General features: G+C 41.4%; 1 protein-coding gene across 1 annotated transcript; it reads left to right on the plus strand.

The window, feature by feature from the left end:
• The first annotated feature begins 4,709 nt into the window (after positions 1 to 4,709).
• DCTD (dCMP deaminase) lies at positions 4,710 to 26,718 on the plus strand. Its single transcript, XM_068404097.1, has 6 exons — positions 4,710 to 4,744; positions 9,404 to 9,515; positions 12,014 to 12,149; positions 22,895 to 23,011; positions 24,560 to 24,656; positions 26,640 to 26,718. The coding sequence occupies exons 1-6, from the start codon at positions 4,710 to 4,712 to the stop codon at positions 26,716 to 26,718; spliced, it is 576 nt and encodes a 191-aa protein (XP_068260198.1).
• Positions 26,719 to 27,168: the final 450 nt, after the last annotated feature.

Consider the following 27,168-nt stretch of genomic DNA (forward strand, 5'->3'; position numbering starts at 1 on the left):
TACTCATGCCTGTGGGGTACTGGTAGGTTGTCCATGCCTCCCCATAACCACGCAGGGCAAACCACAGGATACCTCGTGATGTGTTCTGTTTCCTTTTAGCTGGTCCTGTAGGAGAACGTTTTCTCTTAACAGCTGCAACGCGCGCCTGTGTAGGTAGAGAGTCAAGTTTATTCTCGATCCTGGACAGTTTGTCTGACAGTTGTTTAAATGAGTCCTTGTTTTCCTTAGTCAGTTTTTCCACAGCCGAGATGCGTGCCTGCAGTGGGGAAGAAATACTATCTTCATACTGTCGCATACAGTTAGCCATTTCGCCCACAGTAGAACGTGCCATATCATCTTCTCCCCATACTAATATTGACAATGTATGGGTATATGTCGGTGGAGCATTCTTCACAACCTTCCGGAACATGGATCGGTTGCATTCCACTTCATCAGGATCTACAGGATCTACAATGTCCCGTGGGTGTCTATAAATGGTCTCTTGCACAGCTAGTTCTCTAAGGTAGTTAATACCTTTTTCTATAGTGGTCCATTTGCTTAGGTGACTCATAACATCATCTTTGTAGGGATACCTGCTCTTTACAGCTGACAAGAGTCGCCTCCAGAGACTGATAGTGTTTGACTTTCTTGCGAGCGCCTTATCAATACCACCATCTCTGGACAGGGATCCCAACTGTCTGGCTTCTCTGCCATCTAATTGCATACTATCTGCCCCATTATCCCAGCATCGGAGCAACCAGGTAATAATAGGTTCACCGTCATAATGGCTGAAGTCTTTCCTTATATTTCTCAGGTCCTTCAGGGATAAGGAGTGGTAGGTTATCTCTACGTCCGAGTCCTCCTCTTGTGATAGTTCTGCTTTAGAAGGGCCTTTCTTCTGTGATGGGTCTGCTTTAAAAGGACGATCGAGGAAACCCCCATCTGTGTCAGGCCCTAACTCTGCCTGAGAAGGGCCCTCACCTGGGTCATATGATGGCTCTGTCTTAGAAGGCTCTGAGTCATCATCCTTCTCTTCACGAGCTGATTTCTTTTGGTATTTCTTCCTGGTTACAGGAGCAATTGGTACAGATTCAATAGATGCTGGGGTCTGAGTAGATGCAGTGGCTGTCGTGGGAGTGCTGAGAGTCTGAGTAGCTGCAGTGGCCATCTTGGGGGGTGTAGCAGCTGTAGTACAGGCTGCCAAGGTTTCAGTGGGTTTAGTGGCTGTAGCGGCAGTACACGCTGTAGGGTCTGAGGTGGCTGCATAACACCTACAACTGTCCCTGCACTGGTATTTAATCACATCAGAAACACATTCAGGACAACCAAAAATAAAAACATGCCACCTAGACAGCACCATCCTAATTTCGCAAAATCTAGTGGAATCAGCTTGGCAGAAAAGGAGAAGGTACTATTTCCCGAAGTAAAACTGGGTGTAATCATTAACAGAATCAGTTAAAGGACGCCTGGAGCGTGCAGATGAAGTCGTTGCTACTGATTCGCGATTAAAGCTACCCATCATTGTGTCATAGAGATAAGAGATTGGAATAGGAACTGCCCAGTTTATCACAGCATAAATCAGTATCAAACCCCATACCAAAACAATACATTTTGACCAGCGCCCACTGCTAAACTGCATATAAACATTCATAAGAAGCAAGCAATAACACAGTGCCCACGGCAGGTAAGGCATCATTGCATTACTCAACTGTGAAAGAAACTCCATAAAAAGATGAGATAACACAGCATTCGAAAATGACATCACCATCTTCACTATCTGTTTTAATTTCCAACCCCTCATAAATCTCAAAGGAAGAAATCTGATACTCTCTCAGCTGAGCTCTCCGGGTCTCCTCCCACCAGAGCCAGGATTCAACTTATCAGAGCAACCTGTTGGAGCTTCTCTTGAGCCCCACGTTGGGCACCAATAAATCTGTCACGGTTTAAAGCTGGGCCGGCTACTAAACCTGTGGCAGATGCTCTCTGTTAACCCTCCCCCCCCACACACACAAAGGGAAAGGGAAAAGGGAGAGAGACTTATGGGTTGGAAAGTTAAAACAGTTTTAATAAACTATAGTAATGAAAAAGAGTATAATAAGAATAAAGGAAATAGTCAAATATATACAAATATATACAAAAACAAGATCAAGAGCTTGGAATTCCTCCTCAGGCAAAGTTGCTCCCCCAGCATGGGCAGAGGGGAAAATGCAGTAGCTCCCCCTGCCATCACACCTGCAGGCTTTTAACTGGAGAACTGGCAAAGCTGGTACCAATCAGTGGAAGACAGGAGGGCCCCACCTCCAGGAGGCAGTGGGTTAGTGATAAATAGGAAAGTGAGAATGACGTGTATGGGATGGAATACCTCGTTGGTCAATCTTGGGTCACCTGCCCTGTCTGCTCCTCCCTGCAGGTGCGAGCCCCCTTCGGCTCTTTACTCGTAAGCAGTGAGGAATTTAGCAGTGACCTTGGTTTCTTTAAGACTAATTGGCCTGGTTTGGGCCAAACCAGGACAGTTTTGCATTTGAAAAATAATATAATTCTTATGTAATTTTATAGAAAGTTGAAAACTACACTCCAAAATTAAAAACCTCATTGCTTAGTAATATTAGCAGTTATTTTGCAGTGTAGATTTTTTTCTTCTATGATGGGAGAGAAAGAGAAGGGAGCAAGAATCTTAGTTTGGTTTCTTTTTGAGAAATGGGGATTGTATTATTTTGAATTTGGTTCTGGCTGATTTATAGATATTACCTGGAAAACATGACAAATTCAGAGGAAGGGAATAGTTTGTAAGAATTCCTAATCAGTGTTCACAGAATAGAAAATCCATCACTCACTGTGTATGATCAGCATATAAGCACTGCTTTTTAAAGATTAGTAGTTGTTATGGTTTGTCCTCAGAATCTTAATTATGAAAAATAACAAATTTGGCATGGGTAATTGTGGCACTATTAATTTTAATTCATATTTCAAGAGTGCAGAAACACATATACAGATAATAGAAAACTTTTTGAACTGAATTATGCTAATTTTTTCTCCAGATTAATTAAATGAGTGCTCTTTAACTCTCTTCGTGATCAACCATAATCAAGCCTTTCATTTCACCTTCAGGCTTATGCTTTCCTGAGTGATGCTACTTTCATTAAATTTCTTTTCATTTTCTTGCATTTAAATTGTTCCTTTTCATTCATTAACAAACTGTACATGAACATTTGTTGTCCATATGAAATTGTAATAATAGAAGTCTTGCAAACTGAAATAGCTGTATGTTTTCCCACTTTGAGGGCTGGAAAACTTGTCAGTTGAAATACAACAGGCTGCTTTTGCCAAGTTTTCTGGTTACAACTGAATAGCAATATCTGTGAAATTAAGTAACATTTTCATACTTGATGGTTTGTCAGTTGTTTATAAAAAAGAGAACTAGCTGATACAGCAATCTATATATAAAAATATATTAGCAGTGTGTTCCTCTGTTTTGATCACTGCAGGCTCTCTCTTGGCATAGCTTCAAGAATGAGCGTGGCAGGTTCCTTGACTTAGCCATCTTCTTGCACACATGTTGGTGTACTAACTTACCTGGTGTGCTCACTTGTGCAGTTTGCTGTGCATGTGGTCAGTAAGGGGGAACTATAAAGACAGGTTCTGGGATAGGACTACTATGTGCCCCATTTCCTAAAAATGTCTTTTTTCCCAACCTGAAGTGTCCTCCTAGATGAAGAGGAAGATTTTTGACCAGGCTGCAGGAAACCATTATCTACCGTGTCTGTTGACCACGTTCAGTTCAATGGTGCGGCGCATGTGCAGTGCGAGCTGCATGGCTTGCGCACACAAATCCCTCTCGGGGATGCTCTCAAAGGCACGTTTTCCTTTTGTCCATCACTGCTCTCACTGAGTTTGCTGTACCTGTTCCTGCCTCCATTGGGAACTGAACTGAATCAGACACATACAGCTGGGTTTGGGCAGTCTTCCCCTGATGTCTTGTAGCCCCATGGAGTGAACATCTGTACCTTCCTCCCATTTGAGTGCTTCCATAAAGGCAGGTCCCTGTGGCAACCAGCCAGCCAGGGCAGGCAGCTCGTCACAGAAGGAAGACAAACACACCATACTAATATTTAATATTTATTATATACCACTTATTTTGCACTGTAATGGGCTATATATGTATGTTCAGCTACCTGAGCATCCTGGGAGACTTCTAAAACCTGGCAGCAGCTGGAGGTATTAATAAGCCATAACTCACTTTCCGTATCAATTTCATATCCAGAGAACAAAAGGCAATTTTTAGACATATTAATATGTTGATGACAAGCTTTAATAGCATCTACCTCAAGAGTGTGAGCTGGGCGAAAACCCGCATGCTTGTGTCAAAGCATAACGTTCGCAGCAGCATCTGTCACAACACTGGGAACTACAAGGACACACGTTAAAGTAACTCATTTAAAGTACCGCGCAGGCTCACAGAGCCCAAGGGGGGAGGCGTGGAAGTGGCCTCCCTCGGGTCAGCGAGATCAGTTCTCGGGCACTGCAGGTGCACGAAAACCACAGCCCACCGCCCTCCCCGCCGCCTGTGGCGGCCGCTGGGCTCCCTGCGCCCGCCCTCACCCCGCGGCCGCGGCGCGACACGGCGGCGGGGCCCCCTCCACCTGCCGCTGCGCTCCTCCCGCCGCCCGCCCCTTTCCCCGCCCGCTCCCGCTTTGGCGCCAAGCGGCGAAAGAGACCGGGGCCGCGGCGAGATGAGCGGCCACCAGCCCAGCCGCCACCTTAACGGGTACGCTGCCCTACCCTGCCCTGCCCGGCCCGCCGCCGAGGGCTGCGCTGCGGGGCAGTGGCACGGAGGGGCCGCGGGTGCGTGGGGGGGGGGCGTTTCCAAGGTCTTCCCGCCCGCCAGCCGGCGGTTCCCTCTTCCACTGCCACCGTGCTGCCCCCCGCACCCCTGACTGACGGAACTTTCTGCGTCCTCGGCCGGGCCGCTCCCGCCTGGGGGTTTAACCCCTGGTGGCGGGGAGGCGGCAGCCACGCTGGCGGCCATGCGGTGCTGCCGGCCGCGGCCTGCGCCACGCGGGCGGCGCCGGCGTGTGAGGGGAGCAGAGCGGCGGCACCCGCCGCCGTCACCGTCCTGCTGCCTTAGGGTATCCTCCGGCAGCCGCGCAGCGGGTGCAGTCCTGGCGGGGGGGCTCTAAGCGGGGCAGGGTAGAACGGGAGAGGCAGCTGGGCGCTCACCCGGCGCCTGGCTGTTCCCCCTGGGGGTCGGGCTCGGCCGTGCTGAGGGGCTCCCCCTGGCGGGGGGGCGCGGGGGCCGGCCCGGGCCGCGCCGGCTGTGGCCGTGCGGAGGGAAGGGCCGCGTCCCCGCGAGATGGCGTTTCTTGAAGCCTCTGAAGGCCCCGTCGTGAGGGTATGGCCTGTTTTATTTATTTTTTGTAATCATTGGGATAGGAAAAAGAGCAGGTAGGGTGTCCTGTATTCATTATTTCCTGAAGCGGAGACCAGCGTGAGCAATATGCAATTAATGAATGTCAAAGAAGTGATGCTGTAAAAACAAAATACATTCTATCAAGAGAAATATTCTTGTACTGCTCAGTTGGGGCTCAATATTTCTACAAAGTGTATTTACAGGTTTGGTGGGAAAATTTGAATATATTTAATTTTCAGTGCACAGAGTATCGTTTTTCTGTAAGATTGATTTTTTTTGATTTTTTTTTTTTTGTAAGGAATAGGTGATGACCATCTCTCAGTACCTATATGAGGGGAAAGATGACAAGCCTCAAGTAAGGGAAATGCCACATTCATGTGATATAGTACCAATTATGAACAAAATTATGAGACTTAAAGAAGCAGCTAGTATTGAAAGTCATCAAGAGCACATATCCCGTTTGGCTTTTGGGGAACAAGAGCATTGCTGAAGATGTTTAACTTTTAATACATGCTTTACCTCTTTTTTTACCTTAAGTTCTATGAGCTGAGTGACAAAATATTGATAACTGATCATGAGCAGCTGTCCTAGTTTCATTGGGATTTTGTTTCAGTTTGTGGCCAGCCATGGCGATCAAGGCCCTTAGCAGTTAAATCCAGAGCAGCTGTCCCAGGCTGGCCCACAGGTGTATTCTATGTCATTAACATCAAGTTCACTATAAAAGGGAGGGCTTGGTAGGGAGAGGTGGGACTGTTTTTGCTCTCTTCTATTCTGGCCTCCTTTTTCCTCATTGCCAATGATTGGTATTCCTGGAACAACCTGCTGCAACTCTGTAGCTAAGTATACTTTGGTGTGTTTTGTGTTATCATTTATATTGTTTTTTTTTTTATTTTATTAAATCTGTTTAATTTTAACCCATGAGTCTCCCTCTTTTTCCCATTTCCTTCCTCGGTTGGGGAAGGGGCATTGGGTGAGAGAAAAACTGTTATTGTTTAGCCCTGGGTGCGGGCTAAATGAAGACAGCAGCATACTTGATACTGGGGAAAAAAAGTACTACAATACAGTTGGAACATACTGCACATGACATCAGAGATAAGAAAGCAAAGGAAAAACTTAAAAAAGAGGGAGAAGAGAAAAAACTCTGATACCTACCAGTTCTCCAGTTGTACTATATTGTGTAGCTGACCATCATAATTGTCCTATGAAAATATTTGAGGTGGTGTATTCCGTTTTAGGACTCTTAACTAAATTTTTCGTTAAGATAGACTTTTTTTTTTTTGGTAGCTGAATGAAATTTCTTCCTTTTTCAGATGGCGTTACAGCTTACTTGAAGCCTAGATGGATGAAAAAGAACTGAAAGGGGAGGCACTGTCCTCTAAGTGCAGGATCCTTTTCTCTCCTTTCCTTTGAAATACGTTTTACGTAGACTTTTCTACTGACTACTAATCACTCTAGAATTTAAGGATATTTTTTTCCCCTTTCTTGAGCTGTGTTATCTTCATGGTTTTCAGTTCCTATTATTTTTAGTCATAAGTTCTTATGAGTTATCACAAGGATAAGCCTTAACTGCTTATCTTACAGCTAGCTATAATACTTTCTAGAGTAACTTTCATTCATGCAATTCTAGAACTTACAGATGAGTGTAAGGAAGATGATCAGCTGCCCCAAATCCATAAACTTAATTTTCCTGTGTGTGCTTGACTGCTAGCCAAGGCCTTGGCTTCTGCTCAATCAGAAATTGTTTTATACACATTTCACACTCTTGCGTTCCTGTGCACTGAGTTGAGGGAATTCTCACCAAACACGGTTTTGTTAAGTAGAAGTAATTGAGTAAGGGTGGTTGTTTTTTTTTTTTTAACGTTCTCTTTGATGTAAGCCTTCTGCTCATTTTTCAGATATGCTTCTCTCCCTGTGAGGTTGGTACTCTGAGGGACCTCCGCTTACATACAGTTCTGTATTTATGAGAAATGTAAATAGTAGCTTTTGTTGTGTTTTGAATAAATAGGATTGTTAGGGAATAATTTAACAAAAGGAGATCTCACAATCTCTTAGTTCAGAGTACTATTGTCTTTCTGAAGCCCTTTCCCCAGAATGTTTTGTTCGGTGTAGTTCTGCATTGTGTGTTGTGTGCCTCTCCAGAGACATCACCGTGAATGTCACGTAGTCAGGAATGTGTTAAACTGATCATTTAAAGTCCGATGATGTTTTTGATTTTGTAAATCTGCTTTTCTGAGATATTTTGAATAATCACTTCAGTTAGCTGAAGCACTTTCATGGCATTTCAGTTAACCTGTCAAAGTTCAATTTGGTATGGAGAGGTGTGAGGGCATGTCTTTAATTTCTTTCTGCTGTGAGCTGCTTGTTCTCTGAACACTTTTCTTTCTTAGTAGGATATAGCCCCAACCCTTTAGTTATGATGATTCAGGCCAGTTTGGGCGCTATCAGAATCACACACTTGATTTGTATGTTTGCTTTGACAGTTCTGGGCACTATTTACAATGTTGTCAAAGTGTGGGTGGGAGAGGTGTGCTGGTGTTATACCAAGAGTGTGTGTTTCTCCCTCCTTACGTTGAGCTGATGGCCTTAAAGATTATCCTCATTCATTCCAAGAACAAACCATAATTGTTAACTTGTGATGTGCCATATATGAACTATTCGAAACCAGCAATTTGTCTTTGGTAAATAGCACCCTGTAGGTTTCTAAAGTACAATTTTATCATGTGCTGGCATTGTCTTCACTCAAATAGCGTAACCTCTTTATGATAAGCTAACAGCAAGTCTCTAATACATGGTTTGGGTTATAAAAATAATAATTAACAAAATACTTGTCTTCTAATGTTTATTCTGAAAGTGCTGCTGCTGGTGTTGCTAGGAGATGTCTTGCTGGTTGCACATCGCATTGGATGCACAAAATACCTATGATGTGTTTTTCTGCGTGGCTGTGTGTTGCTAGAAGGGTATCTCATTCTTAAGCTGTAGTCCTTGGTAAGAGGAGCCCAAGGAGAAAAGTACTGTGCCCCTTGTATTTTGATAGGCTAATTATTGCATTGAGATGTTCCATTGTTCCGGTTTTCAAGTGTAGCAATGATAGCTGAGAGTTCTGGGAAATGTCTTCCAATTTGATCTTTTCCTTGAATTTTTCAAAGCTTAAGTATGTCGGGGAGGGAAATATCTGTCTTTCCTCTCTTTGAGCTGCAAAGCACAAAAATTCCCCTGTTGCATCTTACACTGTCCAAGCAGTCTTTCAGCCATAAGCAGGCAGAGAAAATGATGCATCACTTTTTTTTTTCCTGCCTCCTTCGCCAAAATAAACCCTCCAATACAGGGAAAGAAACAACCTTTTGTGCTGCTTTTATACTTTATATCTAAGGGAAAACATCTTGAACCTATCTCTTCTCAGTTTTTAGAAGGCTTTCATAGGACATAATCTCAAGAGGAACTTAGCAGGAAACTATCAAAATGGCCTCAGATTTTTGCTGGTAAGTGTTGTAATGAGAGGCAAACTCATGGCAGTAACTGTGTGGGCAGAAATGAATTTGGTAGCCTAGGAAGCTACCAAATAGAAAACTAGTGAGCACTTGTAGGCAACAGTACAAAATAGCTTGGATTAGAGGCTAGCAGTTAGCGCAGTCATCATAGAAAGATTATGTTGTTTGGGTGAAAAGAATGCCAGTACATGATATACCTGAATCTTAGAAATATACAAGGTGTTATCTAGAATGGATAAATTGCTCTGTCTTTGAATAGCTCAGTGCTCTAAATAGCTCAGCCTTCTTATCTGAAACTGAAATTTGTAACCTCGCTTGATGCCTTTCCCCTGAAAGGAAGTGTTGCATAAAGTTCCTGGAAAGCGTGTAACTGATGGTTTTACTGTTAAAATATTAGTGAATGTGTGGTCATCTTAGCCAGGTTCTGATCCTGGTTACTTTAAACTTGTGCACATTAAAAGAATACCATCTGTAATAACTCTAGCTATGTGGTGTTTGCTGATGGCTGTTTTTTTTCCATAAACTATAGTTTTGGCAATGAAGCATCCTGCAAAAAACGAGAGGATTATTTGGAATGGCCTGAATATTTTATGGCAGTAGCTTTTTTGTCAGCACAAAGAAGCAAGGATCCAAGTTCTCAGGTAAGAAGGCAATGCATAAGAATAACATAACCTAATCTATATTGCACATTGCATCAGATGCACATGTAGCACTTTCAGGGATTTCTTATTAAAAGTTATTTCAGTATGTAGCTATTCAATTTTTAACATGGTCAGCACCTTTTGTTACAGAAATTCTTTTATTGGGCCTGACCTCATGTGTATAATTCTGTGTGTACCTTTGCAGCTTGGAGTTTTGTAAATCTTCTTCTCATTTGAAGGTTAAAATAACGCACGCATTTTCTCTCCTTTTTCCAGTAAATATAGTTACTGTTAGAGGAGGATAAAACTACTGGAAGTTTTAGATTGTAATTTTTTAAGACACAGCGTTTTACAAGTTCCTTTTCCTCACCTGTAAGAGTGTAAAAATTCCCTTGTGTTTGTTCTTGGGTTGACTGGAGTTTTCTTCTAGTTGGGTTCTTCCCTCAGGCTCCTCTTCTCCCTCTGTTTCACTGTCTGTTTCCATTCTTTGCTGCTTTCATGTGCCTCTGTTGAATATTGTTTTGGGGTGATTGATACATCTCCTGAAACACGCTGTTCTTAAGGACCCAGTCATCCTGTTAGTCTTCTCCTAGACAAACTGGCTGCCTGGGGCTTGGATGGGTGGACTCTTCGATGGGTTAAAAACTGGCTGGATGGCCGAGCCCAGAGAGTGGTGGTGAATGAGGCGAAGTCCAACTGGCGGCCGGTCACTAGCGGTGTTCCCCAGGGCTCAGTTCTGGGGCTGGTGCTGTTCAATATCTTTATAGATGATCTAGATGTAGGGATTGAGTGCACCCTCAGTAAATTTGCAGATGACACCAAGGTGGGTGGGAGTGTCGATCTGCTGGAGGGTAGGAAGGCCCTACAGAGGGATCTGGAGAGGTTAGATAGATGGGCCGAGACCAACGGCATGAGGTTCAACAAGAACAAGTGCTGGGTCTTACACTTTGGCCACAACAACCCCATGCAGCGCTACAGGCTGGGGGAAGAGTGGTTAGAAAGCGGCCCAAAGGAAAGAGACCTGGGGGTGCTGATCGACAGCCGGCTAAACATGAGCCAGCAGTGTGGCCAGGTGGCCAAGAAGGCCAATGGCATCCTGGCCTCTATTAGGAATAGTGTAGCCAGCCGGTCTAGGGAAGTGATCGTCCCTCTGTACTCGGCACTGGTGAGGCCGCACTTTGAATACTGTGTCCAGTTCTGGGCCCCGCACTTCAAGAAAGATGTTGAGGTGTTGGAGCGAGTCCAGAGGAGGGCGACCAAGCTGGTGAAGGGTCTGGAGGGTCTGACCTACGAGGAATGGCTGAGGGAGCTGGGGTTGTTTAGCCTGGAGAAGAGGAGGCTCAGAGGTGACCTTATTGCAGTCTACAACTACCTGCAGGGAGGTTGTAGTGAAGTGGGAGTCGGCCTCTTCTCCCAGGCAGCTAGCGATAGGACAAGAGGGCACAGCCTCAAGCTTCGCCAGGGGAGGTTCAGGTTGGACATTAGGAAGAATTTCTTTTCAGAAAGGGTTATTAGACATTGGAATGGGCTGCCCAGGGAGGTGGTGGAGTCACCATCTCTGGATGTGTTTAAGAAAAGACTGGACATGGCACTTAGTGCCCTGGTCTAGTTGATAGGGTGGTGTCAGGGCAACGGTTGGACTCAATGATCCCTGACGTCTCTTCCAACCTGGTTGATTCTGTGTCTTCCTTTGTGTGAAAAAGTTCAGGAAGCAAATCCCAAAAAAAGCCATGGAGTAAAATGCATGTTAACAGTCTCTTCAGTTACTCGCTGGCTTCTGTACGTTATGGCTCTTAGTTCTCTGAAGGTTATTCACTTAGGGCTAACTTTTTGTTACCTAAGAGCTAGTTGATGAACATGTTGTGTGAATTAAAATCAGTATTATTGCCACTTCAATAAATCTAAAATATGGGCAGAAAAAATAAAAATGGGACACTTCTTCATTCTATAAGAAGGGTCCCTGTGCAGACTTGGATTGAAGTAATAAAGGGTGAGAGTCCAAAAGGTCTGGTATTTTGGTGCATGTTTGTGTAAACAAGCCACAAAGGTTTGTGAGTCTGTTTCTGCACAGGTCAACTGTACTGCGTTTGTTCCATATTCCGTACCTTTTCTTTTGCTGCTGTTGCTCATACTGCTGCTGGAAAAGCTAGTTTGGGGAGTTGAACTGACGCAAAACTTACGTTTAGTAGGGTTAATTCAGTGCCAGTTCTGTTCCCTGCACTAGGTTCACTTCATAGTCAAACAAGGAACAGTGCTGGCAGGCTGGGATGGGGATGCATGACCAGAGGGGTAGCAGGGTTGCATCTGTCCTGATTTATATTAAAGCTCCGCCAGTTAGGTACAATTGTAGCCTTGCTCACTAGGTGGTGTGACTTGATATAAAGTGAAGCTTGTATCTCTTAAATTAAAATTGTAGGACTGACTTTTCAGGTCTCATCTTTCTTGTCGATACATCGTTTTGCATGCTGTTGGTACTATATAAATGTGATTTTATTTAGGTTGGTGCCTGCATTGTAAATTCAGAAAACAAGATTGTTGGAATTGGATACAATGGGATGCCTAATGGCTGCAGTGATGATGTACTACCGTGGACAAGAACAGCAGCACAGAGACTAGACACGAAATATCCTTATGGTAAGGCTTCTTGTGGTCAACAGGTTAGACTTGTGATGTCTGTATATGTGAATTCAGCTGGTAAAATGTCGATCAGTCTTTCTTCCACTCACCCAATTTTGTTAATGTGCCCATATGTGATACATCAGGATAAAAATCACAGCTCTGAAAATAAATGAAGGACTGACTTCCTGGTGAAGTATGTTCATAAATGATTAGCCATTTTGGATTGTGTAGTGGAAACTTGTAAATATAATGCAGCTCGTTAGCACACAGTTGCAGTGTATGCAGGTGATTGCTGCTTCTGGGTGTTCATCTCCACAGAAATTACAGAGAGCATGCATATGCAAACAAATAATTGGGTTTAAAATACAGGTATTAAAATTGTAAACTCCAGGGGTTGTGGGAAATTCCGGTGTTCAGGTGTTGATGGCATAGGCAATACATATGGTGAAGCTGAATTTTGTTTGTCTTGAAGTACGTGATTGCATTCTGTCATTCCATGTCATTTTTGCCTCATCTGGTGTGCAGCGGATCTACCTTGCTATGGGTGAGGTGACTTTCATTCTTTATTTCAGCCTCTGATTTGATTCACGTTTACTAAATGGGCAAAAGAAATGAAGAGCAAGGATGCTTTCATGGTAAATGTGGCCGAGTGCTGCTTTGGATCCTGTCTTTGTCTTTGCAGGAGTCAGTAGTTTGGCCTTCTGCAAGCCTGCTTTGAAGAGTCCTCTGTGAATCTTGGTGCACCTGTCAATAGGGCTGTACAGTTACTGCTCTGGGCCAGGTGTGGTTTGCAGGAACCACAGAGACGAATTGCTGGGCTGCCTCAGACTTCATGCCATGAGTGCTCTCTGCTGGGCATGGAAATGGAGTTGAGAGCTGCCTTGTGGCCTGCAATCGCTGATGTTGATGAGGAACCATGGTTAGGACTGATAAGGAAGTGGGGAGTGTATGCTGTCTTAAATCCCCCTTCTTCATCTTCCTGCTTCCACACCAACTCCTGCTGCACCTCTGTGGGGTGAGACCAATGCAGCAGAAGCCATGGGCCCAGGAAAAACAGGTATTTGGAGCTCATTCATCCTGTGCTGCATCTCAGCCTGTCCTGGGCTCAGGAGTGGCAGGGGGAAGAGTCACAAAACTGAACAAGAGCCCTGGGAAATTTTTCCTTCCCCCTGCATGGATGGGGGTAAATGAGCACCAGAGTTCAGCTTTTGCAAAGAGATACTGACTCTTTTCCAGTGTACAGTTCTCTGCCTGCTAATTCTGTTTTTCACTTGTAACTTCTAAGAGTTGTTATGATACAGAAATTAGACTTGCATGAGTTTTGACGTTCCCTGTGTTCACCCAGAGCTCTCTCCAGAAACCAGCATTACATTTTCTGGTTTCCCATAGCATTGAAGTGAAAGATGATACGCAGTGGTTCAGCACATAATTAATCAGTTTCGTATTTGAGTTCTTAAAACCCTGGTACTTTGTCCTTGTTCACTTTACTGATTTATTATAAAACCTCCAATGTTAACCCTTAATCTTGAGACAGTTTCATATTATTTTTCATAAGAGATGTATTCCCAATACTAGGGCCAGCTCCTGCCAGATTTTAAGTCTGCTCTAAAGGACAGAAGCACTGGTTTTACACATAATGATGGTACCATAATGGTACAACTTGGTATCACTGCTCTTTATTTATAGGGTGAGGAAACAACTGATGTGCGGAAAATAGACTCCACAACCGGCAAGGTTGTAAAGTAGGTATGTTTATTCAGCGCTGGGCAGCACGGGGGGGTAGTCCCACCAAAATCGTGCGCACTTTCGCGGTAATTCAGCTTGTATTTATGTAGCAAAGTGTTACATATTCATCATTTCAAGGACGCCTATGCACATTCATGACTTTCCCCGAGAAGGTGGTCTTTATTACAATAAGTTCCTCCTGGTGGTCGTGGGCCAGGGTCTCAGGGATGAAGGCCGTATGTCTTCCTCGCTGTGCACTTCTCACCTTTTCTTCTTGCACGGGCGTGGTAAGATCTTCGCTCAAACTGCAAGACCAGTTCTCACTGGGTTTTGCATAACCTTAATGTTCTGCAACTTGTTCTATTGAGATGTGCTTAGGCAGTTAATTTACACATCAGGCTGATAAGATAAAGAATTAAAGAATTCCTCAACCCCTAGGACAGCTCACAGGCAAAGAATTTCTCAACCCCCAGGACAGCTCACACCCAGATCAAATAGCAAGTAAAAAAAAGGAAAAGGAGTTATGTCCCTTATCACAAGTGTTAGCCCATTGATTAAATATAAAGTACTGAAAACAGAATATTGATTTTGTTTGAATCTTTATGCTGCTGTAAGGTCTCAGTTCTGAACTAAGATCAGTGTGGGTGGTCTCTGGGACCTGAGCGTGTTCCAGGCACTCAAATCTAAGCTGACCAATTTAAACTAAAAATGCTGTATGAATTTGTGAGGAATCTTTGTACAAGATGACCTGAGATTTTTTTGTTGTTGTTAACTCTGACTCCAAAAGATGTGGAGTAAAGTAAAAATCTCTAATACATGATGTTTTAAAAATGCACTAACCAGCCTGGAGAGATGAGTTCATTTCTAGGTTGGTCTAACTATTGCCGTTCCCCCCAAGAATCTTAGTCTTCATCACAACTTTGTAACATAAAGTGTCTGCTGTGATGAATAAACGACCTATTTTGTAATTCACAGATCATTTAAACTCTAGCAGTTTCTTATTAATCTTGATAGCACAGTTGACAGACCAGACAACTGTATATATAAAAAAAAAAAAGAATCTTCTGCTTTAAAAAATTCTGGTAGATGCAAAGAGACACATAGAATTGCTTCTAAAATCTCATTAAACTGTCATGTTTTCCTTTCCGCTTTTGCTAATCATCACAGCATCTGTGTAAATTGAACTTTTATCCTTGCTTTTTCCTGACTAGCTTGTTCGGAGATGGTACAATCTTACTGTGTGCTCCATTAGCTTCTCATGGGAATGCTGGCACCTTCATCACCGAGCTGCAATGTTGCTTATTAGGTAAAACTGATGGTAATTGTGCATGTACCACCACACTAACTTGGCAAATGTCTCCTGGAGCTACTTTGTGCATCTGCAGTGCTACAGAAAAGGGCTGGAGGTGGATCTGAATGCTCACCTCCTGGTTTTATGTACTGATATAGGTTAGGCATAAAGGGTTAGCTCGTTTTCCATCTGTTTTAGACCACTCTGACTAGCTTTCTCCAGAACAAAGCCTGAGTATTGCCCTGCGAATGGCTCACTCAAAGGCTGCTCCGGAGGGCAGGGTGGAAAAAAGGCTGCAAAACTGTCATCCTGTATAGGCCTATAATGCAAAGCCTGCTGAGATGGTATGCTTAACCCTCCTCCCTCCCTCAGGCCATACTGGGGGATATGCAAGGCATACTCTGTTTCATACTGTGAAAATACCACTCTGGTTGGCTGCAAAAAAGTCATCTCACTTCTTTATGCACTTTGAACTGAGACATACAAAATAAGTATGTGGTGCCATGGGACTCCTGAGACATGGAGCCTTGAGGAAACCCAGGGCCAAGTGCTATGTAATGCTCGTGGAGCCCTGAGTAAGATGAACATGAGCCAGTCTATGCCAGTTGGCCTCAGAGCCAAGGGTCAGTCCATGGCCCTGTCTGTGCTTAGCAGCATAGACATAGCAGGGGATTGGACCCAGAGGCGTTCTTTGCAGAAGCGTGTTAGATGATCCTATAATAAATGTATTGAGCTCCAGCAGAACAGATGGATGCATTGACCCCAGAGCTCTGATCAGATTCACTGTTTCATGGCTAGAAAACTTCCAGTTTCCACCCTACATTTATTTGTGGTTAGTTTATACATTCTTGTGTGTGCTGGCATTGTTCTTTTAGCTTGTTCACTGTGATTAACCCTTCCTCCTTTCCCCCCTTCCCTTGTGCACTTACTGATAACAATAACCTTTTGAACTTTTGTTGTAAGGCTAAACAAGTCCTGTCACTCTTGAATTTTACTGTATCTTGAAACTTGTTGGCTTGAAATTCACCAGCATCTCAATTATCTGTCTCCTGCAGTATACTGTACAGATCTAATCTGCACCCTCAAGTGTGAGTTCTGCTCAGCTCAGTGTTAGGGGAAGGGTTGTGCTTGATTAAAAAATTTGTATTTACCCATATCTAAGTGTAACCTGAGCTGCTACTGAAAGAAAGCATCAAAATGTGGTAGGTAGTGCTCGCTTTACCTTAGAGGATGCAAATGTTTGCAAGGCACTTGGATATTACAGGTATAGTGATGTGGATGACCTGTATTCGTACTGTGCATTTCTTATGAGATTCTTGAAGTAGATTAAAACTTTTCTGCTTCTAGTTGTAGTGTGTATTTGAACAGTTTAGTAGTATAGCCTTGTTATGTCAGAAAGCACTGGGTGTTTTGCAGAATGCCGTTTTTCACAGCACAAAATCAGGCTTTCGTTGTTATGCTGGAACTGGCTCTTTCCAGGCTGGCAGTCAGTGACAGGAGCAGGGATGTTTCTGTGCACATGAGAAAAATGGAAGGCCAGTTTTGAATACCTACTTTACTAAGATGTTATTGAAAGCTCTTCCTGAAGCATCATGTTCGGTACTGTGTGCAGAAGCTTCTTAATAATTAGACAAAATTCTGGCTTTCAGAGTCAAAAGTGAGTGCCCTGTGTTCTGTTAGATGAATCCAAGGATTTGGTGATGCTCAGTTTCCTCTCACTGATCACTTAAAATACTACATTTTTCTCCTATTAACACAAGTCTTCCCACTAATGCTAGTTGCTGTGCTCCTGTTATGCCCTCTGTCTCCACTGTAATCTAAGAACATCCATTTAACAAGAAGTCTCTAATTAAGAGAGCTTTAAATTGACTGGCAAATTTAGAAACCTCTGAGCAATAGAGAAAATATTGAGTAAATATGCTTACAAATATTTATACAGGTTCAGATAAGATAAAATATGTGCTGTGGCAAAAAGTATGCTCTAATTGAACAGTACCTGCTGTGTAAAATGAAACAAACTGTTATCAACATTTCCTCATGTTAGGATTATGAGCTTTTTGTCAATTTTTGAGAGAGATGAACACTCGAAGATATTCAGGCAAATGTTACTTTTGTAGAAGCTGTTATTTTGACAGCACAAAACTTGATAAGGCACTATGAAGGAGTGTGATGCTCTCTCTCCAATTGGCAGTGCGAAGCTGAGGCTTCAGCTGGAAAGGGGATTTACAGGAGACAGTCTCCACCTACAGCCACTCACTCTCTTGTCCTGCATGGATTTCTGTCCAATTCTGGTGTCATACATGAAATCTCTAGAAAGTTTGGAGATTTGGAAACACCAAGAATAATTTCTCTCGCTCTGCTTGCCCACTGAGAAACGCCTCTGTGTTCTGCTGAGAGTAGAACAAACTTGGAGCAGGATGGGAGGAACTGGGAAATGGGATGGATTAGCTAACGCTTCTCAGGTTTTGAGAGGGGATTCTCTGGTCTGCCCCCAGCAGATTTTGTGATGTTCATAAATGGGCTGAGTGGTTCCCATCTTCACTTCCCAGTTCTCCTTTTTCACGGAAGAAAGCAGTGAGGCTGGTGCTGTTCCCTTTTTCTGACTGCAGTCTGAAGAGTCTAGGATTCCAATGAAATCTGGTGGTGTTATGCTTGCCTCCCTGTGCTGACCACAGCAGCTGCTCTTCCTCCAGCATGCAAAGCAAGAAAGAGCAGCAGGAATGGCTGAGAGCAGTGTCAGGCCAATATCAGTGTCCTGCCTTCTCCTAATGCAGTGACCATCCCTATACTTTCACAAAGGTTGAAAAAAATTGATGTCATTCTACAAATTTCAGATCCATCGACCACTGTCCCCAGTGGTTGTCACTCCAGACCCTGTTCATTTTGATAATATTTCAGTCCCTTCCATGATCCTTGCTAACTCCAGCATCATGGGTCCGGTGAGTAAAGGATAACTGGTAGGTGGAGCTTGGACAAAGGTGGGATGGACAAGGGAAGAACACGAAAAGGTAAAGATTTTGCCAAAAGACTGAGAAGAAGTGGGCCAAATCACAGAAGTCCCTGTATCCATTCTGTGCCAGGTTTATGTTGAAGAACACTGTGCTATTTCCATATATCTATTGGAAACCCATAATATTTGTCAAGTTGGCTAACATGGCAGTATAAAAGCTTACGTTTATAAATAAGTCAAAACTTGCTGCATGACAAGTATTGATGACATGCATTGAAATGTATTTTTTTCAAATGTAACACCATATTTAGTGCATAATTTCTCAAAATTCCTAGTCTGGCTCAGTTAGTAAATAATCACCTAGAAAGGTCACTCCCCCCAGCCCCTCTTTTGATTGCTTCTTAAATGGTGATGTGTTATGGTGGTCCCTACTCCAAGCTCTTCATGAAGCATGTAAGCGTTTAAACACTATTAAGAAACACTTTTGACTAGTCCTGTGGTTCTTATAAAATCACCACTCAGAACACTTGTAGTAGGTGGGAAGAGTACTTCCGACTCTGCAGCTCACTAAGAGCATGTTCATGTTAAGTGGTTAATGCTGAAAAATGGCCATTAATAGGGCAAGTAGGGGTCTCTTATTTATAGGTGGGCTTAAGGATGAGTGCTACCTCATATATGCAACAGAAAGCACTATGCAATGAGAAAAGATAGAAACACTAGCAATTAATACTACCATTAATGAAACAGTCATTCCTTTGCTTTTTTTTTTTCCTTTTTTTTCCCTCTCGTGAATGTAATAGCAGGTGGTGGGAATGTCAGAGTACACACTAACTTCTCATTGCATGGTTATTTCTTCAGCTAATGAAGCCTTTGGAGAATACTTTCAAGCCACTTTTCCAGAATGGAAACCAGTGTTGCAGACTTCATATTACGTTGGCTATATGTGAATATTATTTTTTAAAAAAAAAAACCAAAACACTGGGGCCCCACATAGGGTATTGTAAAAATTCTTAGTTTGACTAGCCTATTTAAAGATACAGTTTGCAGGGTTCTGAATACTGTATGCATGTGAAAGTTTATTTTAAGTTAGCTTATTGTCTGAGAGAGAACAATATGTAACTATTAGTAGGGGCTCTTAACAGGTTAGAAAACTTTATAACACCCCAAATGTAACTACTTAGTTATTAATAAGAGGGATTTTGGACTCCTGAATTTGTTTTTTTGTCTCTCACTAATGCTCTGTACAAATCTGGGTAGGTCTATAAGAAAAATCTGAGGATAATAGATTATCTTATCTATATATTGGTTAACAATCGGTGCCTATCTGCCAGAGAGAGGGGAATACGAGGAAGAGGGAATGAAGTGATGGGACAAAGCCTAGAAGTATTTGTCTGATGCCTGTACCTTCTTAAGGACCATCTAGCATAATATCCCTTACAGGGGCCAGTAGCAAATGTCTAAAGAAATGTATAAAATAAAGACACATGTAATGATAGTTTCCCAGAATATTCTTCCAACAACTGAGCAAAAATGGTTTTGTATTTAATAGCCCAGTAGACTAAAGAAAAAGAAATATTGGAAGGAAGATGATGACTTCTGGAATCAACGCAAACTTCTAGTCTCATATGACTTTCTGCAGTAAGTGCAGTAAGAAGTACTCTGTTAGGCTACAGTGTGCATGAAAAACCTAACCTCCTTTTGTTTTTGAAACGAAAGCCTGCTGGGTTTGTTGGAGACCCACTACTTTTTGTCTTGGAATGATTAGTCTCTGTCTCTTCCTTATTACTGTCTCTGTGTCTTCTTTCCACACTGGAGAGTTGTAATTGTTCTTAACTTCAGATTCTGTTAAGATGATCAGGAGGCAAACTTTCTCTCTTCCCTCGATCCAGCTGATTATCTTCTATGAGTTATTTTGGGCGTGAATTTGTTTTTGCTTGGGAAGAGGTTTGTTGTTGAAAATTTGTAGAAATCTGTAGAAAGAGCCTTTCTTTCTCATCAACACAGGAAGGAAACTAGTTGCAGTACTCATAATGAAACCTGTCTGGTTTTATGGCTGAAGATTTCTGAGTTTTAGTGAAGGAAAAATATTTACTGAAGGAATTAGGTTTTTTTTTTCTTTTAGTTCTGTGAGCCTTTGAAAACATTCCTTCATCCTTCTTTCTGGAGGCCTTCCATATTTTAGACTGCTGCCTAGACCATAAGTATATTGTTCAAAGAAACTTAAAAGTGATGTTTCTGTCCTGCTGGCAGAACCTAGTTCCAGTTGTAGAAATGATACTACTCTTCACTCAATCCTCTGTAGACCCAGAAAAATAGTTCTCTGACTATTTATTGTGAAGCATACATAAGATTAGTGCAACTCAGTAGTATACTTGGGAGTTAAATATATTTTCTAAATATATAGGTTCATATAATTTTATATCTTGTACACTTAATGGCATATGTTTAAAATACAGTGTGACCCAATTACAGTTGCAATAGAAACAATAATAATAGTAATAGAAACCTTAATGTGATGGTGCTTGGGTGGGGTTTTTTGTTACTTTTGGTACCAGACGGTTCAGTTCAGCAACGGTTTAGCAAGAGTAGGCCTCAGAGTTAGCAAGGGTTTAGCAAGAGTAGGCCTCAGAGTAGGCTCTAAAAGGCCTGCTCTGTGTTACCTTTACACAGAACAAGCTTTCCTGTCAATAATTTTCCTTTTAGCTAGAATAATAGAGAATAACAATAGGTTCTGAAGCAAACTACATGTTTTGTAGATAGAGTTTGTTTATGGGATTGATAACAAGGTTCTAGTAAACAAAGATTCATGCTGTTTACGCTTAGTCCCAGAAAAACAAAGGTGTCTGCTAATTATATAAGGCCAAAAGACAAAACAAAACTGTAAAGAACAACTTTGTGATGTCTAAATTAACTTGATTCATAAACTCTTGTCTCAGAGGAGAGATAAGTCCAAAACCATATCTTCTTCTTGGGGACACACGTACTTGTAAATAAGAAGGCCTCAACCACGCTTGTGCACAAGCACGATTTAAGGGGGATTGGGACCACCAGCGACCCCTAGAGACCACCCAAGACCCCTTCCCCAATTTAGTACGCATGCGTAAAGACATTATGTAATGCATTATATAACATGTTATGTATAAGTTTTTTCTAAAATGGGTGGGCTTTTTCTTGGAATTATGTATATAAGGAGCAAGCTTTTGTTCTTAGGTGTGCATGATAGGAGGAGATATCCCCCATGCACCCAGCTGTAATAAACCAATGTCAGCTTTCTAAACTATAATTTGGTTTGGAGAGTTTTCTTGGTTACTATTTTTCGGTAACACTTTCCTATTTTTTATGTTAGTTTCTGGCTTTACTGTTTATGAGAAGGTACGTGGACAGCACGGTCATGGTGATGTTGGGGACTGCTTGTAGAAGTTGATACTGAGCTTTCTTTAGCAAATGTTTGGTCCTTTGTGACTTGTCTACATGGGAAAACTTGTGTGCCATAAGTTAGGCTGTAAATTTATAGTGCCTTAGCTGTTATATAGCAAATTCCATGTAGACATTTAGCGCATTTGGAAAACATTTCCATTCAGCAAGGATTCCTGCGTGTTGAAGGTGCTGTACTCGGTTATTCTTTGTCTGCTGAGATCATTCACGCAGAGGTCAGTACATAGTAGCAAGTATACTATGAGCTTGTGCTCGTAACTTTGTCTATTTTAATTTTCCCATGTATTCAGGTGAGAGGAAAACTTACCTTTTTTTTAATCCATTCTTCAAAACAAGCAGTGGAAAAATTCTTAATGTTGTCTGCACATGCAGGTCTCCAGATGAGCTCAAACCCACACCACACTTCAGCACCTGTTTATGAAGTAAGTCAGGGCAGCAGGCAGTTTCTTGGTAGGTATATAAATTATGCAGCTTGCTGTCATTCCTAGAGTAAACAGGAAGTTCTCGCAGAGATTCTAATGTTTTTTTTCAGAGGTTCATAGTGGATGACACAGAAACTGCGCTTCTCACCTGTGTTGGTAACACATTAGATAATCTGCTGACGTGTACAACATAAAAACTTAAACCCTAAGGGGCAATCTGTCCAGAAAGAGCTCTTGTGTTACGGTGGAATAAGGCAAGGTAGTCTGTTGCTACCTGGCCTATCTCAAATCCGTGGAGAAATAGAGGACTTTGTTTTCCTGCTTGGGAAGTCTGGCACCTTTTAATGAGCAGTAAACTCACTTTAATATTAAAGCTGGGACATTTTTATGGTTGAGTGTGCCTTGTGTATTCTTGGAGCGAGAGAATCATGCAGCAGCACTGAGCTGTTCTGAGACCCAGAGGACAGAGCTGCTCCGTTTTACTTCGCGATTCTCCTGCCTTTAAGAGCGCACAGTGTGCTCTTATAACCGTAAGACTGTTCCTATCTATGCATGTAAACACATAAATGAGGTGTTTTATACTGACAATTAGATACTCCAGAGAGTTGTGAAGCTGTGAGATATTGCTTCACTTAGGGTGGTTGCAACTACTTGGCCCACAGCCTACGGCTTTGTTGCCTGCAATAGGTGTTAGCAAATGGCAATGCTAATGTGCTTAATGATATCATTACTAATCGGCAGCCTGGTCAGAACAATTGACTTTCATTGATCTTGGTATTTCTGCTTTTATTTCTTCCTCTGCCCTTTATGACAAGCTGTGCAAGCCATTTGCCTTTGAAAGGATGTAAGCAGTTATATTGTAACACTTTAATTTTAGCTTGACTGATTTATTTTAATGAATGGTATTATGAATTGTTTTTTTTTTTTTTTTAATCAGTGTGCCATGCCGAATTGAATGCCATCATGAACAAAAACTCAGCTGATGTGAAAGGCTGCAGCATGTATGTTGCCTTATTTCCATGTAATGAATGTGCAAAGCTCATCATCCAGGCAGGTAAGGAGTAGTGCCAACCTGATTTGTCTGGGTTGCAGTGCTGCCTGCTTGTTGGTATCTTATCACGGATGTATTTGATGTTAAATTGCTGCTGTTAGATCTAAATTAATTGCACCGTCGACTTCATAAGATGCTACTTGTGGGGTTTTTTTGCATCTGAATGGTGCCAAATTTTTCCAGTGCTAATTGCATCTTCTGTGATTCTAAGCGTGCTTCTAATTTAGGTTTGTAACTTCTTAGACCAGGAGCTGCCAAAGAACAACACAGGCTTTGCATATAATTACTGTCAATTTTACTGTGCTCTGACACATTGAATAGAGTAGGGCAGAAGGAAATAAACTTCTGCATGACAAAAGGTCTGTTGGGAGTATATACATGAAATTTTAATTTGAATGTGATGCATGGTAGATACTTGAAGATTTTAAAATATCTTTGCTCATAAATGTCATAAGACTTCTATGATCCCACTTTAATTATGTCTTTCATTACAATTGTTATAAATCTGTGCCACTGCAGCAAGTGTGCTGGCCTAAATGTGTTGCCTTTTTTCAGATTAGGCATACCTGCAGTAGGCTTCAGTTCCGTAAAAATCTCTGCTTAAGGTAGCATATATTTTGCTCATTGAGTAAAGTCTTGCAATCCTAGCACGGATTGCTGTTCTGGGGAGTTTCTCTCACCGCTAATGGCTGTGGGAATCTAGGAAGAAAGCAGCAAACAGAACGCTGCTTTGTTTTGGTCAGTAAGGTTTGCAATGAAGAGAGGTGAAGGGGGAAAGATGATGGTATTCTGTATTTGTGCTACATTTCTCTTATTTACAGAGTCAAAGTCAAATGGTCTTCAGGGTAGATTGGCTGCTTGTTCTCAGTGTAGTCACTCATCCTTACACAGTTAGGTCAGCCCTAAATTGCAATGTATTGATATTTATGTTGTCTGGTAAATACAGTAAGATGTTGATAGGCTCTGAAACGCTTGTGAATTCTCAGGTCAGCCTTTACACTTCTCTTCTGCTTAAGTAATTTAGGCATAGATCATTCAACAATTTGAGACAGCATGTATTTATGAGGATTTGAACCTGGGATTGGGAGTTATTTATAAAACAGAACAAAAGGAAAAAACATCCTTTTGTAGCTGTGCATTTGGAAGGGGAATAGGATTTGGGGTTTAAGTTCTTTGTGGGGAGTTTTATCTATATTAGAGAGGTAGAAGGGTAAGTTTTCAATTACTTTTGCCGAAATGCTTAATTTCTAGTCTGTCTATCTTGTGTTTTTGCCTGTGAGTTTTTTGTTCTGGTTTTCTGAGTTAAATTAGGTGAAACTGGAAAAAAACATTTTCCAACGTTTTTGAACGAACTGTCTTCCAAAACAGCTCTACCTTACATAGCCTTATTCTCAAATACAATCTATAGTATTTTGGGAAGTAGGGGGTATACCATGGCGTTGTAGAGTATGTGGATGAATGCTGCCTTTTCTGATTTTGTGCAGCAGTTTCTGAGATATTCTTTTTTTTTTTAATGTAATTCTAACATTTTTTCTATATGACTTATTTTAGGCATAAAGGAAGTTATTTTCATGTCTGACAAGTATCATGACACTACGGAAATGACAGCTGCGCGGCGGATGTTTGATTTAGCAGGTGTTATATACAGGTAAGAGAACTTTGGATTAACTTTATTTTTGTCTTAGAAAGGAAGGAAATGGTATGTGAAAGAGACCAACTGTAGGGCAAGAGTTTTTGTTCTTTGCATCATGCAGCGTTTTATTCTTTGTTAGTGTTTGTAGATGGCTTGCTCTGTATGCCTGCAAAAGATACTGGATTGGCAGACTGTTGCACCATTCTTTTTGCCTTGTGTATGGTTAAATGTCAATTTCATAATGTTTGTATGAGAAAATGGTCCATTTGGAATACTAATTCCTGCACTGCAAGTGAAATGGTGAATGTGATGGTTATTTGTTACATTGTACTCGGGAGAGTCATCGCTGACCTTGCTTTGAGCAGGTTAGACTCGATGGTCTCCTGAAGTCCCTCACAACCTGAATTATCCTATGATCGTGAGAGTTGGACTGAAAGGAACAGTTGATTTTTTTTTTTTTTTTTTTTTTTTGTGTGTGTGTGGATTATGTGATCCTTGTTGAAACTTTTGTATTTTTGTTGCAGTCAATTTAAGAAGGTGTCAGACCAGCCACCCACAATTAATTCTTGGTGCCTATAGCTGTCTAGTCTTCTTTGGTCAGCTTTTCTTGTGAGAAAAGTATACAACTTGGAATATTTGCCTTAAAGTAATGAGAATGTGAAAAATGTTTGAAGAGTGAGGTTTTTAAAGACACCGATAGAGATACCTAAAGACAATCTGTTCAACAGCTAGTTTGATAGCAATAACATGCTGTGAGTGAGGCTAATTACGCAGTCAGGGAGGCTTTGCAACTCTAAAAAGTTTTACAATATTAATATAAAGGCTTCGAAAAATTTGCAAACATAACAATTCTGACAGGTAAAATTTTAGGATGAAAGGTACCTACTGGGCTAAGAAACATCCATGAAAAAACACAGCAGTACTTGAAATTCAGTTTTAGTCTTTCAGTGTATTTCCTGTCTGCTAAGACTATTTGACTAAGAAGCATAAATCATTCTCTTGCAAGTCAAATCTTGTGACTTCTCCAGGGTGTGAAATGTTTCTTGCATTTCAGATTGCTATTCTGGACAAAGTATTCAGAGTTTCTGTGGTCAGCAGCATGTGCTTTTCTGTGTTGACTTACTCATTCTTGTATTGATTATTAAGGATGTAGGTGGTACTTAATGAATCTCTTGAACTGAACTGCAGAGCTTAATTAGGCACTAAACCCACAGTATTTGCATAATCCTTTGTTTACTGGTAGACTGGAAAATATATGCTCAGTCCCCAAATACCTTCCTTGCTAATTGCTGTAGCAGATGCTCTAATGATAATAAAAGGAAACATTTTGTGGCAGTATTAATTTTACAGTTCTAAAGTTACAATTTTTAAATGATTCCCTCTTAACTAGTTTGGTTTTTCCCCAGTCTGATGCATGATGCGATCTATTCCCCCAGCACAAAAAATATTTTAATACACTGAGGCAAAGTTTGAAAGTGTTCTTTGAAAACTTGGCAGGAAAAAAGGGATCAAAATATTTATCAACGTATATTCCAAATATATTTTATATAGACATAAGTATACATATATGTGTATATATAATACATATACAGTATATTAAAATATTTTTATGGATACATATATGTGCACCTCTGCCTGTAAATATATATTAAAATATTTGAAATATAAATATATATGAACAAAAATCCCATCCCGGTAACATGATGCCACCACCTGCAGCTAGGTTGTTAAAAGTCCTTTGACTTCTGGGTAATTTATGAACTCCAGTAGCCGAAGAATGTACAGGCTAACCCCCCCCCATGTGTCTTTTTTGTCTTAGTCTTTCTTGTCCAGGTTTGTCTCAGTGTGGTGCACTATAATTGGCTCCCATAGAGATGAAAACTCTGTGAATCCAAGGAGGGTTTTTTTTTTTATTCCCTCAAAAATTTAGCTGGAGCTAAAGCAAGCAAAATGTTTTAACTACTCACTAACTAATATCTGTATTTTTCTTTATTTTAGGGAATTCAAACCAAAGTGTAACAAGATCATCATTGACTTTGATTCAATTAACAGCAGACCAAGTCAAAAGCTTCTGTGAATTAAGTCTCATTAAGTCTCTAGAAGAATGTGATTATCCTTTTCTAAAAAGCTGCTAATGCCTTTCATCTTGAAGTTACTTGCAACTTTTTAATGGCTTCTGTAGCTAAAGTAGACTTCTAAAAAATCCAAGGCATAAAATGTCCCACTCACTTCATCTTGTCATGTGGAATCTAAATCTGCTTAAAATTTTGTAATGCCTTTATCAAAACTGCTTAAAAAGTCTAGAGACATGTAGATGAGACAACGTAATGTATGTAAAGAAAACTTCTGTTTCTTGCTGTATTCATCACCGTATGCTCTGATAGGCTGTCAGCATTGATTTGGACTCAGTTTAACAGTAGTACTTATTGTAACCAGTAGAACATTGGAATACGCTAATATATGTTGATCTCCCTGTTGGATATGTGGATCTAAATAGTTGATCCTAATAAAGGACAAAAAGTGTTAT

The sequence above is a fragment of the Nyctibius grandis genome, chromosome 6 (assembly GCF_013368605.1).
Source record: "Nyctibius grandis isolate bNycGra1 chromosome 6, bNycGra1.pri, whole genome shotgun sequence".
NCBI classification, from domain to species: Eukaryota; Metazoa; Chordata; class Aves; order Nyctibiiformes; family Nyctibiidae; genus Nyctibius; species Nyctibius grandis.